Genomic DNA, 12,332 nt, shown 5'->3' with positions numbered 1-12,332 from the left:
CGTGATGGGGTAAGAACATGTGCCTTGAATAATACTTCACAATTTTAAAATTTATAGATTTAATGATTTGTCCCATTTAAATCAGGGAGAGTTAAATTAGATTTTAAATGACTAGGTGTTCTGTTTTCTGAGCAGAAATAGCTCTTAAGATACTTCATATTTTTTCCCAGTTTTAAGGTTGCGTGTATACAGATATACCTCCTTTATGCCAACCTGCTTTTTGGAATTTAACAAAAGCATAAACAGTTTGTCAACTGTGAAGCCACAATCACAGAATGTATTGACTTCAAACATCAGTGTGGAAGACGTCAAGAAAAACATGGAAAAGACTTAAAAGTTTGAAGGGAGAACAGAAGGGAACATACAGATATCTTCTAATTAGCATATACTTTGTAACCACCATGTATAAATTTAGGTTTTTAAAAAGTTTTGATTTGACAGGGTTAGATTTTCTTGTTAATCCTATATCACAATAACAGTTTTGAAAAGATATGCTATTGAACCTTCATAATATAGGTATGAAGGTCCTATTTGTTATTATCTGAGAAATAATTGAAAAGCCTCAGTAATGGGTGAATGAGTAAGAACTTGTACATTTGTTGATACCACCCACCAAGCTCCCAAGTCTCACTCTAGATTTGCAGGCATTGATATTCTGAAAAGGGCATTATTTTTTAAAGTAATTGGGTCCATTCATTACTTTTAGGAAGAATCTGAATGGGACAAGGCAGCTTAGTAAATAATGATGTTGAGCTAAACTGCCTCCCTTTTACAATACATGCCATTATATGAGTTATAAACTACGTATTTCTGCATTTTAAACCTACACAGAGTAGCATACCTTTGTTGCTTTCTTTCTACAAGCTTTGTGGAAATGGGGAAAGGCACTTTTGCTTGAAAAATGTACAGACTTGGGTTCTGAATTCAGACTACCTTGATTCTTTAAGCCTCAGAGCAATTCATCATCCTTTGCTTCTTATAATGTACAGTTGTCAGTAGTTGCTAAAATATGTATATCTCACTGGGTTTGGGAATCCCAAGCATTCTTCAGCAGTTCTAATTGCTTGGCTTGTGTAAGTGGGCCCCATAATAACCCTGTTAGAAAGGCCCTTGGATTGGTGGTTTGGGTGCAGTTAATGCAAACAACTCAGTGGGTCATTAGGAATCAGCCTGGAGAAAAATACCACCTGTTTATTTCTTTTAAAGGACCAGAAGGAAACATCTCCTACGGAAATGAGATTTGTTTAGACCCTCCAGGTGTTGTGGATGGGAAAATATGGGCTGTGTTACAAATAATGAGAAGCAATGTGGGAGGAAATGCTAATCAAAAGAGAGTGATAAGATCCCCAGTCAGGGGAAGGGAGTAAAAAGGATGTCCTTGAGGTTAAGGTTTGCTTATCATTTTGCCTTAAACCTCTATTAAAACCTTAAACCTCTATTAAAACATATTATGTATTGACCTTTGTGATATTTGGCAGTCCAGAAGTCAGACCACCTTCGTTAGAATCTCAGACTCAGCATTTACTACCTGAGTAACCTTTGGTAAGTTAGTTAACTTCCCTTTACCTCATTTTTCTAAGCTGGAAATGGAGTTAGTTAATGGTAATACTCACATGATACAGCTGTCAGGATTAAAGGAGATATTGCATGTTAAGCACTTCGAACAATGTGCTCAGTAGGATGTTGGCTGTTACTGTTTTAGAGAGTGTTTTTCAGGCATATTTAGACGTAGCTACTTAAAATGTCTTGCAGTAACTTTTAGAAAATTCCTGAAATGCTAATTCAACCATAAACAGAAGTTACAGTAGCTAGAGTTGGTGGTTCGACTCCTCTGATGCTATTAAAGTATTTCCCCAAATGCAGTTATGGATGCCCAGATTATCAACATTTTATGTTAAGTCAAATTTTGCTACTCATATGAGTAGTAAACAAATTTACTAAAATTTGGTCTAGTATGTTTCTCTCCATGTTGCTTACATGTAAAATGAGCCATTTTTATGGTCTGTTAGAAATGCATGTTAATTAGTCATTTGAGTGAGTCATAGGCCTAAAATGCCTTGCCTTACTATAAATTACTTAATGTAGATCCTGTAGCTACTCCCTTTGTTGCTTAACAATATTTGATAATTTAATTTAAAAATTTTCTCAAATGACAGATGAGAAATATCTGCTTGAAGTCTTTTTTTTTTTTTTTCTTAGCAGAGCAAATGTTTGACTTGATCAAAGAAACATTGTTTGGATTTCCTCTTTTGGCACCTTAGATGGTATCACCGTGCTGTTTATTGTTGGAAAGTTTTTTGTATCTTTTTTTTAAATACGGGAGACATAGTGTTAAACTAATATTAATATTTCACAGCGTGACTTTCTTTGTGAGGGCACTCATTTAAATACTGTCCGGCTGAACACAAACGGGTGGGGTGTCACTTTATGGTTTTTTCAGGAACCAGTACAAGAAAAAAATTCATAACTGTTAAGTTTTATTCAGATATCTTGCAGTATTTGCACTCAGGTAGAAAGGCCTGGACTGTTTTTCTCTGTTTTATATTCTTTAAGTGAATCACATAATCAGTTTTTACCTATAACTTTATTGTATATGCCTTGAAAAGTAAGAATCCACATAGAAGACTCTTTCACTTGTTTTTCGTGGGGATTCTTTCTCCACATCTGAAGCTGCTGAATTAGTTGATGAAATGTTTTTCTTTTGTTTTCATATTGATCAATAATTGCTAATGAATAACTCCATTTAAAATTAAATAACATCACAGAAACTGTTGAACTAGATTAAGATAGATTATTTTAAATGGTTTCTTGGTTTCCTTATAATTACAGAAAGTCTACCTATAAGCTTGACAATATTAAATTTTCAATATCAAAAAATAAATTATACCCCACGCTGATGAAGTTACAGCAAAACACTGCTTGTGGGAGTGTCCGTTAGCACATTCTACCTGAAGGGCAATTGGGCAGTAAATATCGAAGAGAGAAAACACAAATAGGAACTTATAGGTGAGAGGTTACTCACAGAGTTGTTTTTCTTTTTTAAAATTTTTTTAATTTAATATATTTTCTTTTAATTTTTAATTTTTATGAGTACATAGTAGATGTATATATTTATGAGGTACATAAGTTATTTTGATACAGGCATACAATGTCTTATTAAAATTAAACTTGTTTTAAGTTAATTGTAAATGCACCTGCAGCTGTAGGAAACAATACAGAGAGATCCCATTGTATCCTTTACTCAGTTTTCCCCAGTGGCAACATCTTTATAGTAAAATATCACAGGCAGGATATTGACATTGATACAGTCAAGATACAGAATATTTCCCTCACCACAAGAATCCTTCATGCTGCTCTGTGAGCCATACCCATTCCATCACATCCTATCCTCCGTGACTTCTGTCAACCACAAAGCTTTTCTCCATTTCTATAATGTTATCATTTCAAGAATGTTCAAGTATTTTTTCAGTCACAACCTCTTTCTCCTCTCCTTCTGGGACTCTGACAACATGAATATTAGGACTTTTGTTGTAGTTCCACAGGTTCCTGCAGTTCTAATTATTTTTTAAGTTATTTTCTATTATTCAGTGTGGGTAATTTCAATTTCTATTTCTAAGTGGTAATTTATTTTCCTTCACTGATTCTTTCTTCTGTCCCCTTCATTGAGCTCATCCACTGAGATTTTTATTTCATTTTTTTTTCAGTGCTACATTTTCATTTGGTTCTTCTTTATACTGTATATTCTTTTTCTTTGCTGAGATATTCTATGTTGTTGATGAAGCCTTCTAGTGTTTCATTTGTTTCAACTATGAACATTCATAAGTACTCATTGAAGCATTTTTATCATGGCTGCTTTAAAATCATTGTCAGATAATTCTAACATGTCTGCCATCTGGGTATTGGCATCTATTTGATTATCTTCTTTAATTCAGTTTGAGATTTTCCTGGCTCTTATATGACGTTATGAGTGTTAGAGCTTAAGCTTTCTGTTTTAGCTGCCTTCCTCTGTTACCACTCTGGGAGAAGAAGCTGGAGGTTCTACTAGGTGAAGGTAGAAGTCTAGGTTCCCAACTCAACCTCTGTTGACACCTAGGAGATGGCTCGTCATTTCTGCTGGGTGGGAGTGGGAGTTCTAGCTCCCTATGTGGTCTCTACTGGTACCACAGTGTGGGTGGCTGTGATGGTGACACACTGAGTGGTGGTGAGATCCTGACTCTCCACTAGGCCTTCTCTGATGTCACCCCAGAGGAGAGGAGGGAGGGGCAGTTCGTTACTGCTTAGTGGGGGTGGAAGCCCAGCCTCCCCACATGGTCTCAACTGATAAGATAGTCTGGGCCTTGTTTTTGGGCAGAAGGGATGAAACTTCTGGCTCCCTACTTGGCATTCTCTAACATCTCCCAGCAGGAGTGTTGAGGACCTTGTCACGGCATTACAAGGGTGGAAGTGTAGGCCCCCCATTTGTCCTTTCTTGGCATGAGTGTGAATGGAGCAACCATTTTTTTCTGTAGTGTTTGGTTGGAATAGAGTGGTTATTGTTTAAAGTTGTCTGTTTTGCTGCACTACTCCTTTCCTGGTCCTTTGGCTAGAGAGAGGAGGCTTGTTTTGGGACTTTGTACCCATTAGTGTTGTGTGGTTGCCAGTTTCTCCAGTATTTAGTCTTAGATACGTGAGGCAAAAAGAAAATCCCAGAGAACTCACCACTGTGTCCTTCCTGGCAGCCCAAGGTCCATGGTAGTTCTGTCCTCTTCTCTCCACTTTGTGGAATCTTCTTATATATGTTTTATATATAATGCCTAGGATTTTTAGGTTTACTTATCATGAGAAACAGAGAAAAGCTAATGTACTCCATTTTCCCATGAGTTGGCATAGTGTTGCAGAGAGTTTTAAAAGTGTGAATTTAAAAAAATCTAGTTCCTTATGTCCACCCATCTTTCTCCCCAACTACCTGTTTTCCCACCCCATCTGGATTTCCAGATTCCTTTGAAAAGTTAGGAGATCTGGCAGTACTGGACTTGAATAGCCAAATGTTCATTCCTCATTAATTCTTCCAACTGAGGTCATTTTAGTGATCATTTATTTTCGGTACTGTGGTGTCACAGGCCCATTTTATCCATTTATGGTAACTGCTTGGCCCTGGAAGGCACTAGGGTTTATCCAATGGAAGACATTGAAAATGTTCGTGCTCTTTGACTTGATAGCCACTTTTAGGAATCTATACTAAGGAACTAATTAGAAATGCCAACAGAAATTTATGTACAAGTATCTTCATTATAGGGTTGTTTGTATGATAACGAAAATGCAGAAAACTTAAATGAAAATCCAGGTATGCTAGAATATAATGGTATTATTTGAAAATCACATTTAAAGGAGTATGACCTGGGAAATGTTCATAGTAAATGAAAAAGCAGGATATAAAGTTGTTTATACAGTGTCATCCCAGACATTTTTACAAATCTTTCTCTCTTGATTTGTGGAAGAAAATTCACTACAGTACCAGCAGTGTTAATTCTAGGTTTTAATTTTCTTCTATATGTTTTTCTCTGCTTTATGAATTTGTACTGTACTTATAAATTACTGTTATAGATTACTGTTATGATCAGGAAAATAACATTTCTTAAAATATTTAAGAATGCTCTTAAAAATGTTTTCTGCCATTATTAAATGAGATGCTTAAAAATTATACATGAATCATTTAGGGGTACACTCTGCATATCTAGAGATGTATATTACACATATTTATAAACCTAATAGTATAATAAATAAATGGGAATATTCTATTCTTTTTGCTAGGAACCATGTACTTTGATAGCAGAATGTTAGGTGCATGTCATAGGAGTTGAAGTGATGGGTGAAATGATGAAAAGATGGTACCTGGCTGTTGGCTTTCATAGCTGTTACATTTGGACAGTACTCCTAAGGTGCAAATTATTAAGACTGCCTGAAAAGAAGGCAACAGTGCTAGCTGTCCTAAAATCATTAATACAGTGCTATAAATCCAACATGTTTTAAAAGCTTGTGTTTAATTACTCTGTGGAAAGTTCTCTTTTCTTTAAAATGTAGTCATTATCATGAATTATTTTAGGATGCCATGAGGAGACAAGCTCAGATTTTCCACTTGTGTAATAAGGATATTTCAAAGAACGGTAGGTAGGTATTTTCTGGCACCAGGAACAGGAACGTGCTGACCTAATTATTTATCTTTTGTTTAGTTTGACCAAGCAGCTGATGCTGAGTTATCCTGGATTACTGAGACAGAGAAAAAATTGATGTCTCTGGGTGACATCAGGCTTGAGCAAGACCAGACTTCTGCTCAGCTTCAAGTTCAAAAGGTGAAGAAATACATTTCCAATTGCCATATAAATTATTTGCTGGTGTGCTCCAAGTCTATAAAATGTGCTTGTATGATTTACTTTTTAGGACCCCTCTAGTGTAACGTGGTATTTTTAACTACTCGCCTAATTGTTTTCATTTTAGTCATACAATTTCTTGTTTTATTTTTTTGTCTTTATTTTGGTAAATCACAGACATTCACCATGGAGATTTTGAGACACAAGGATATTATTGATGAACTTGTTAAATCTGGGCATAAAATCATGACCGCATGCAGTGAAGAGGAAAAGCAATCAATGAAGGTATAATCTTGTCTGTGGACTGGTAGTGGGACACTTGAAAAAACAGCAGGTGTTGAGCTTTCAGTCCTAGAAAAACACTTTTCCGTTATCCACAGCTGCCATTTAAGCAGCAAAAATAATTAGTTTAAATAAGGCATTTTTCAAGTTTATAGAATAACAGTAAAAGGAATATTTCTTAAGAGAATCACTATGAGGACAATCTTTTTGAATAGGCACAAAAGCTATTAAGGTTTGAGACCTTGGTTAACTGGCACGCATTAAGCATTCAGTTAATGTTAGCTGTATTATTGCCATTATTATCAGTATAAATTATTGTTTTTATATGTATCAACTATTGTTTATATGCTTCAGAGACATTTGGGCCTCTTAATAAAAACCAAAATATGTGGCTCTCTCTAATGCTGAAATCCATTTTATATAAAGTTACAGTAAACTATTAGGGAAAATATGAGCTGAGTAATTAAGGAAGCATTCAGTTTGTGTAGTTTTAATTATCCTTTAAATTGGCAGAAAACCAGCTACAAATAAAAATGTTCAATTCATATTCAAACATCTAAGCAGCCTAAAGAAATTGATGTATATTCATGCTTCTGGTAGGAAGGATATCCCATGGCAAAAAAATATAGGAATCTCTATGCCTAAAATCACATTTTAAAGAGTATGCATTCCTTTTAAGGTAGACCATACACAAAATAATAGAATGCACAGTGTAATAATATACACTCTTATATTTATTTATACTTTACAATAACAATTTGCTTGTTTATAATTGAATCTTTATTATTTTTGTAAAGACTCTGATGTGAAAAATGCAGATTGTCTTGAAATAGTTTCTTTGTTATTCAGTGGTTTTTTGGGTTATGATTGTGCTTTATCTTCTGCTATTAGTTTTTGCTATAATTTATCCCATAATCTAGATCACTGTGACTACCCCGTTAAATCAGTGTATAGCACAATGGCACAATGTTCTGTCTTGATTCCTCTCTTTCCATGTCTCTTTCTCTTTCTCTTTCTCTACACACACATATGTATACACACACACACACACATATGTGTATATGTCAAAAATTAACTTTGTTAACTAAAAATTTTTGCAATTTCATTTGCAAAAGGTAGTCTTTATTTTTTTTCTGCAAAATAAATGTTGCCAGAATCATATGAGACTTGTTTTCTAGTCTTGAAGCCATTGTAAGAATGACTGGAGAATTTTGCTTATTGTTTTTGGAAATCTCAGTGTCTTATTCATAAAAACTTGAGGCACTTTAATTTAAAGTGAACTTTTGTACATATAAACCATTAAAATCTGAATAGCTTTTACTGATGTATTCATTTAATATACATTTGTCGAATGCCCACTCTGTCCAGGTGTAGTGTGCTGGACAGAGCACTCTGGAGTGTGTGTGCTTGTTGGCCTGACCAGTAAAACATTTCATCCTTTTATTTTCTAGAAAAAACTGGACAAAGTACTGAAGAACTATGATACCATCTGCCAGATTAATTCAGAAAGGTATCTGCAGCTGGAACGGGCACAGTCCCTGGTTAACCAATTCTGGGAAACATATGAAGAACTTTGGCCATGGCTGACAGAAACACAATCAATCATCTCTCAGCTTCCCGCCCCAGCCCTTGAATATGAAACTCTAAGGCAGCAGCAGGAAGAACATCGGGTAAGCCTGGTGTGAAAGAGAATATTGTATTCCCCATTAAGAGAATCATGATTTTTATGGTGGTTTTTAGTGCTGTTAAACATTTACATGATTAAGGCATTTTAGAATATTGTGTTCTGGTCTGTGTAATTTGCTTACCTCATAATTGCTTCTTATACAGGGTTATAGTGAGAAGACTCATGTGGATAGACTTATTGTATATGTCATTAATTACATCACAACTTGTATAAAATATGCAGTATAAATCATCTAGATAGAAAAAAATTCCCATTTAAAAATGTTATAGAAATAAGCTTTTGAAGTGCTTTCAATTTACACACATTGAATTGTTTTAAATTTATACATTTAGAATGTAAATGCAGAGTGGAAATATATGGGAGAACGATTATACAGACAAAGCCATTGAGCTTGGAGAAAATGTGTAATATAATGAATGTGTCAAAATAGCAATATTGTGAAAGCTATGAAAAGGAAAAATGCTGAAGTGTAAAGACAGATTATTTTGTTCACCTTATGTACATGGAACTCCTTTGAAGTTCTTGTTCCTGTAACTGTAAATGGGTAAAGTAGGAGGAGCACATTTACAACGACAGTTACGTCACATTTTTAACATGTATGAAATGGCACATGAAGCCCTCTTCTCAGCAGTCACTTAATTGTTAACATGGCTTAAAATTTTGTAAGAGTTTATGTGAGAGCGCATTCAAGACTGTCAGAAAGAAAACTAGATTTCTTGCTATTTATGGACTTGTGAACCTAGTTGCTCTTCCAGATCTGTACAGAATGTACTCTGAGACTAACCGTGGTGTGCATGTATGTGTGTATATGCACGAGTGTGTGTGTGTGTACACTTGTGCCCAAGAGAGAAGGAGGGAGAGAGAAAGGGAGAGAGAGAAAGGAAGGGAAAAGTTCAATTCAGGGTTTATTACATCATTGTTTGGAATATGTGACATACTTGTTAATCTTGTTTGTTTACCTTTTTAATGAATTGTCATTGAAGACTATACTGGAGTATTTATTTAAAAGAGAGTTTTAGAGACCACACTTTAACTTTCTTTTATATAGAATGGAAATCTTATGGAGTTTTATCTAAATGATTCAGCAGGAGAAAGACAAGTATGTAGAATTCAATTTTTGTATAAAGGTTTATTTGTGGCAGAAATCTGGTGTCTACTCACTGAATTATTTTAAATAAAAAATGTTTCATGGATTTCTATGCTGAGGTGATTTGAATAGCCACGTTTTTAGCATAGCATCAAATAGTATGGAAAGGTTCGTTATTGAGCTGAAATTTTAAAAATTGAGTTTTTTGCCTTTTTGCATAATCTTTAAGCTCTCAAAACAAATTTGTGATTGTCTGTATAAAGGGAGGTAGAAAGCTTTGTAGCCACGTTTTCAAATGGTTTAAACTAAAAGCTTTGGTGTTTCAGAATATTTGTAGCCTCCTAGGATGGCATTTCTTCTCCAGCTCTACAGTATCCTCTCCATGTATTTTGGGGGGAAATCTAGTTCATTCTAGCCAGGAATGAAAAATGGCTCCAAGGGCCATGTTACCACATGATAGATATCTGAAAGTCACACCGGATAGCTCCAGCATGACTGGACTCCTATGACAGCATGTTGCCAAGAATCATTTTGTCACATATAAGGCAAAAGGCATCTCCTTTTGGGCCCTTTTCTGATGCACGCACATACCTGAGTAGATGGCCAGTAGGTGTTCTCTTGCCTGTCATGGAACAGTTTCAGAATGGTTTAAAAGTCCGGCCTGTAATCCCAGCACTTTGGGAAGCCGAGACGGACGGATCACGAGGTCAGGAGATCGAGACCGTCCTGGCTAACACGGTGAAACCCTGTCTCTACTAAAAACACAAAAAATTAGCCAGGCGTGGTGGCGGGCGCCTGTAGTCCCAGATATTCAGGAGGCTGAGACAGGAGAATGGCGTGAACCCGGGAGGCCCAGCTTGCAGTGAGCCGAGATCGCGCCACTGCACTTCAGCCTGGGCGACAGAGCGAAACTCCATCTCAAAAAAAAAAAAAAAAAAAAGTTTTAAAAAGGGCTCCTCAGCCAGGCGCAGTGGTTCACGCCTATAGTCCCTGCACTTTGGGAGGCCGAGGCGGGTGGATCACTTGAGGTCGGGAGTTCGAGACCAGCCTGACCAACATGGAGAAACCCCATCTCTACTAAAAATACAAAATTAGCCGGATGTGGTGGCTCATGCCTGTAATCCCAGCACTTTGGGAGGCCGAGGCAGGCGGATCACCTGAGGTCAGGAATTCAAGACCAGCCTGACCAACATGGAGAAACCCCATCTCTACTAAAAATACAAAATTAGCCGGTTGTGGTGGCATATGCCTATAATCCCAGCTACTTGGGATGCTGAGGCAGGAGAATTGCTTGAACCCTGGAGGCGGAGGTTGTGGTGAGCCAAAATCGCGCCATGGCACTCCAGTGTGGACAACAAGAGTGAAACTGTCTCTTAAAAAAAAAAAAAAAGACAACTCCTGTCACTACTTGCCAAGCCAAGTTGCCTTATAGTGGTGCTATACAGGTGAGATCTACCTAAACTCAAAGGAACTCAAGAAATATTTGAGAGTCTCTTGATAACTCTTGAGTGAAAGCTTGTTTTCCAAGCATTCATGAAAGAACATTGACAGGAGAACGTATGTAACATCTTCAGTTTTCCTTTTCCATGAGATTATCTATAGCTGATATACTATCACCACCTCCATTCGGTAAAGTAGCATGAAGATATCTAATTATGCAAAATAAAACATAAGAAAACTTTGGCCTGGGACACCCAGGAGCTAGATTGCAAATATGCCCTCCCACATTCTTATGTGCAGCATGCTACATTAGACTCTTCCTTCTTTTAAAATCACATTTATCTTTATTTAGCCCTTTCTAAAACTATTTTGAGGCAGTGTTCTGAAAACCTTCAAAATATTTTATTACATTGGTGATAGTTAATGATGTAATTCCTCAACAAGTTCTCAAAATAATGGTCAAAATTGATTTTAGTAGACACTTTCAATAAAAATCTAGGTATGTGGCCATCCTGGTAATTTTTCCTGGTGACTGATAGAAATTAAAGTTTGCAGGAAGAGACTGGTAGCTTATCTCTAGACTATCTTTCCTGAAAGTAAGGTTCCCCAGAGAAGCTTTTGTGAGGGGCTGGAGTTTGAAGATACACATTCTGGTGAGGACAAAGAGCTGCTGATGAGGGAACCTAATCAATAATGTAGTACAATGAAAGACCCCCTCAATGTTGCACAGAGGCCAGCCTCAGAAAAACCTGCAGGCAGGGGTGGCTTTGGCTTTGACCCATGAAAAACTGCTCATTGAAATCCATGGGATCCATGAAGTATAGATATTCTGTGTTCAGGCTTCCAACACATCTTCTCTATTAAAGGGAATGGGGCTCCACTTGAATTCTACACCCACCCACTAGTATAAATATCATTGTATTTCTTGATTAGCTAACAAAATTGTGCAACACATTCATATGGCATGCATTTTTCCTTAAATAGACCTTACAAACAATGCTCAGTATATAGCTGTGTATTGATAGATTGCCCTTGCAGCCTTTTATATTTTAAAATAATGAATAGAGATTCATTTATATGTATATCTATATATCATACATATGTAGAATAGATTCATACATAAATATAAAGTGTAATACATGTTCATTCATTTTCTATCAGCCCATATATATAAATGCAATGGCTTGTGGGCTTACATCACCCTAGCATTCCTTATCTTGAGGTTTTTGTCTCAGCATTGCATCTAACTTCTATTGAGCTTCTTTCTATTCTTTTTTCTTCCCTCTCTTCTCCCTCCTTCCCCCCATCTTGTCTCTCTCTCTCTTTTTCTTTCTATTATTTTTGTGTATATCATGAGTGTGCAGAAAGGAACACCATGAGATATGACTTGGTGTCTGTAGGTTGGGGACATAGTGAGTTCAGAATACTTTTATATAATATGACCCTTGGCTAATGCTCTTGTCAAAATGTGCTGTTCTTGGTATGAGAT

At 36.3% G+C, this 12,332-nt stretch overlaps 1 protein-coding gene across 32 annotated transcripts in view; it reads left to right on the top strand.

Annotated features, from left to right (window-relative positions):
• Positions 1-12,332, top strand: part of DST (dystonin) — a 488,658-nt gene that overhangs the window by 423,790 nt on the left and 52,536 nt on the right. For all 32 annotated transcript variants that reach the window (XM_021936750.2, XM_021936748.2, XM_021936745.2 and 29 more), the window contains 3 exons: positions 6,210-6,329; positions 6,525-6,632; positions 8,081-8,299. In XM_021936750.2, coding sequence (XP_021792442.2) covers positions 6,210-6,329; positions 6,525-6,632; positions 8,081-8,299 — 447 coding nt within the window. The remainder of the gene's footprint in view (positions 1-6,209; positions 6,330-6,524; positions 6,633-8,080; positions 8,300-12,332) is intronic.

This window comes from Papio anubis, chromosome 6, assembly GCF_008728515.1.
Source record: "Papio anubis isolate 15944 chromosome 6, Panubis1.0, whole genome shotgun sequence".
NCBI classification, from domain to species: Eukaryota; Metazoa; Chordata; class Mammalia; order Primates; family Cercopithecidae; genus Papio; species Papio anubis.
This window is presented reverse-complemented; position numbering and strand designations above follow the sequence as displayed.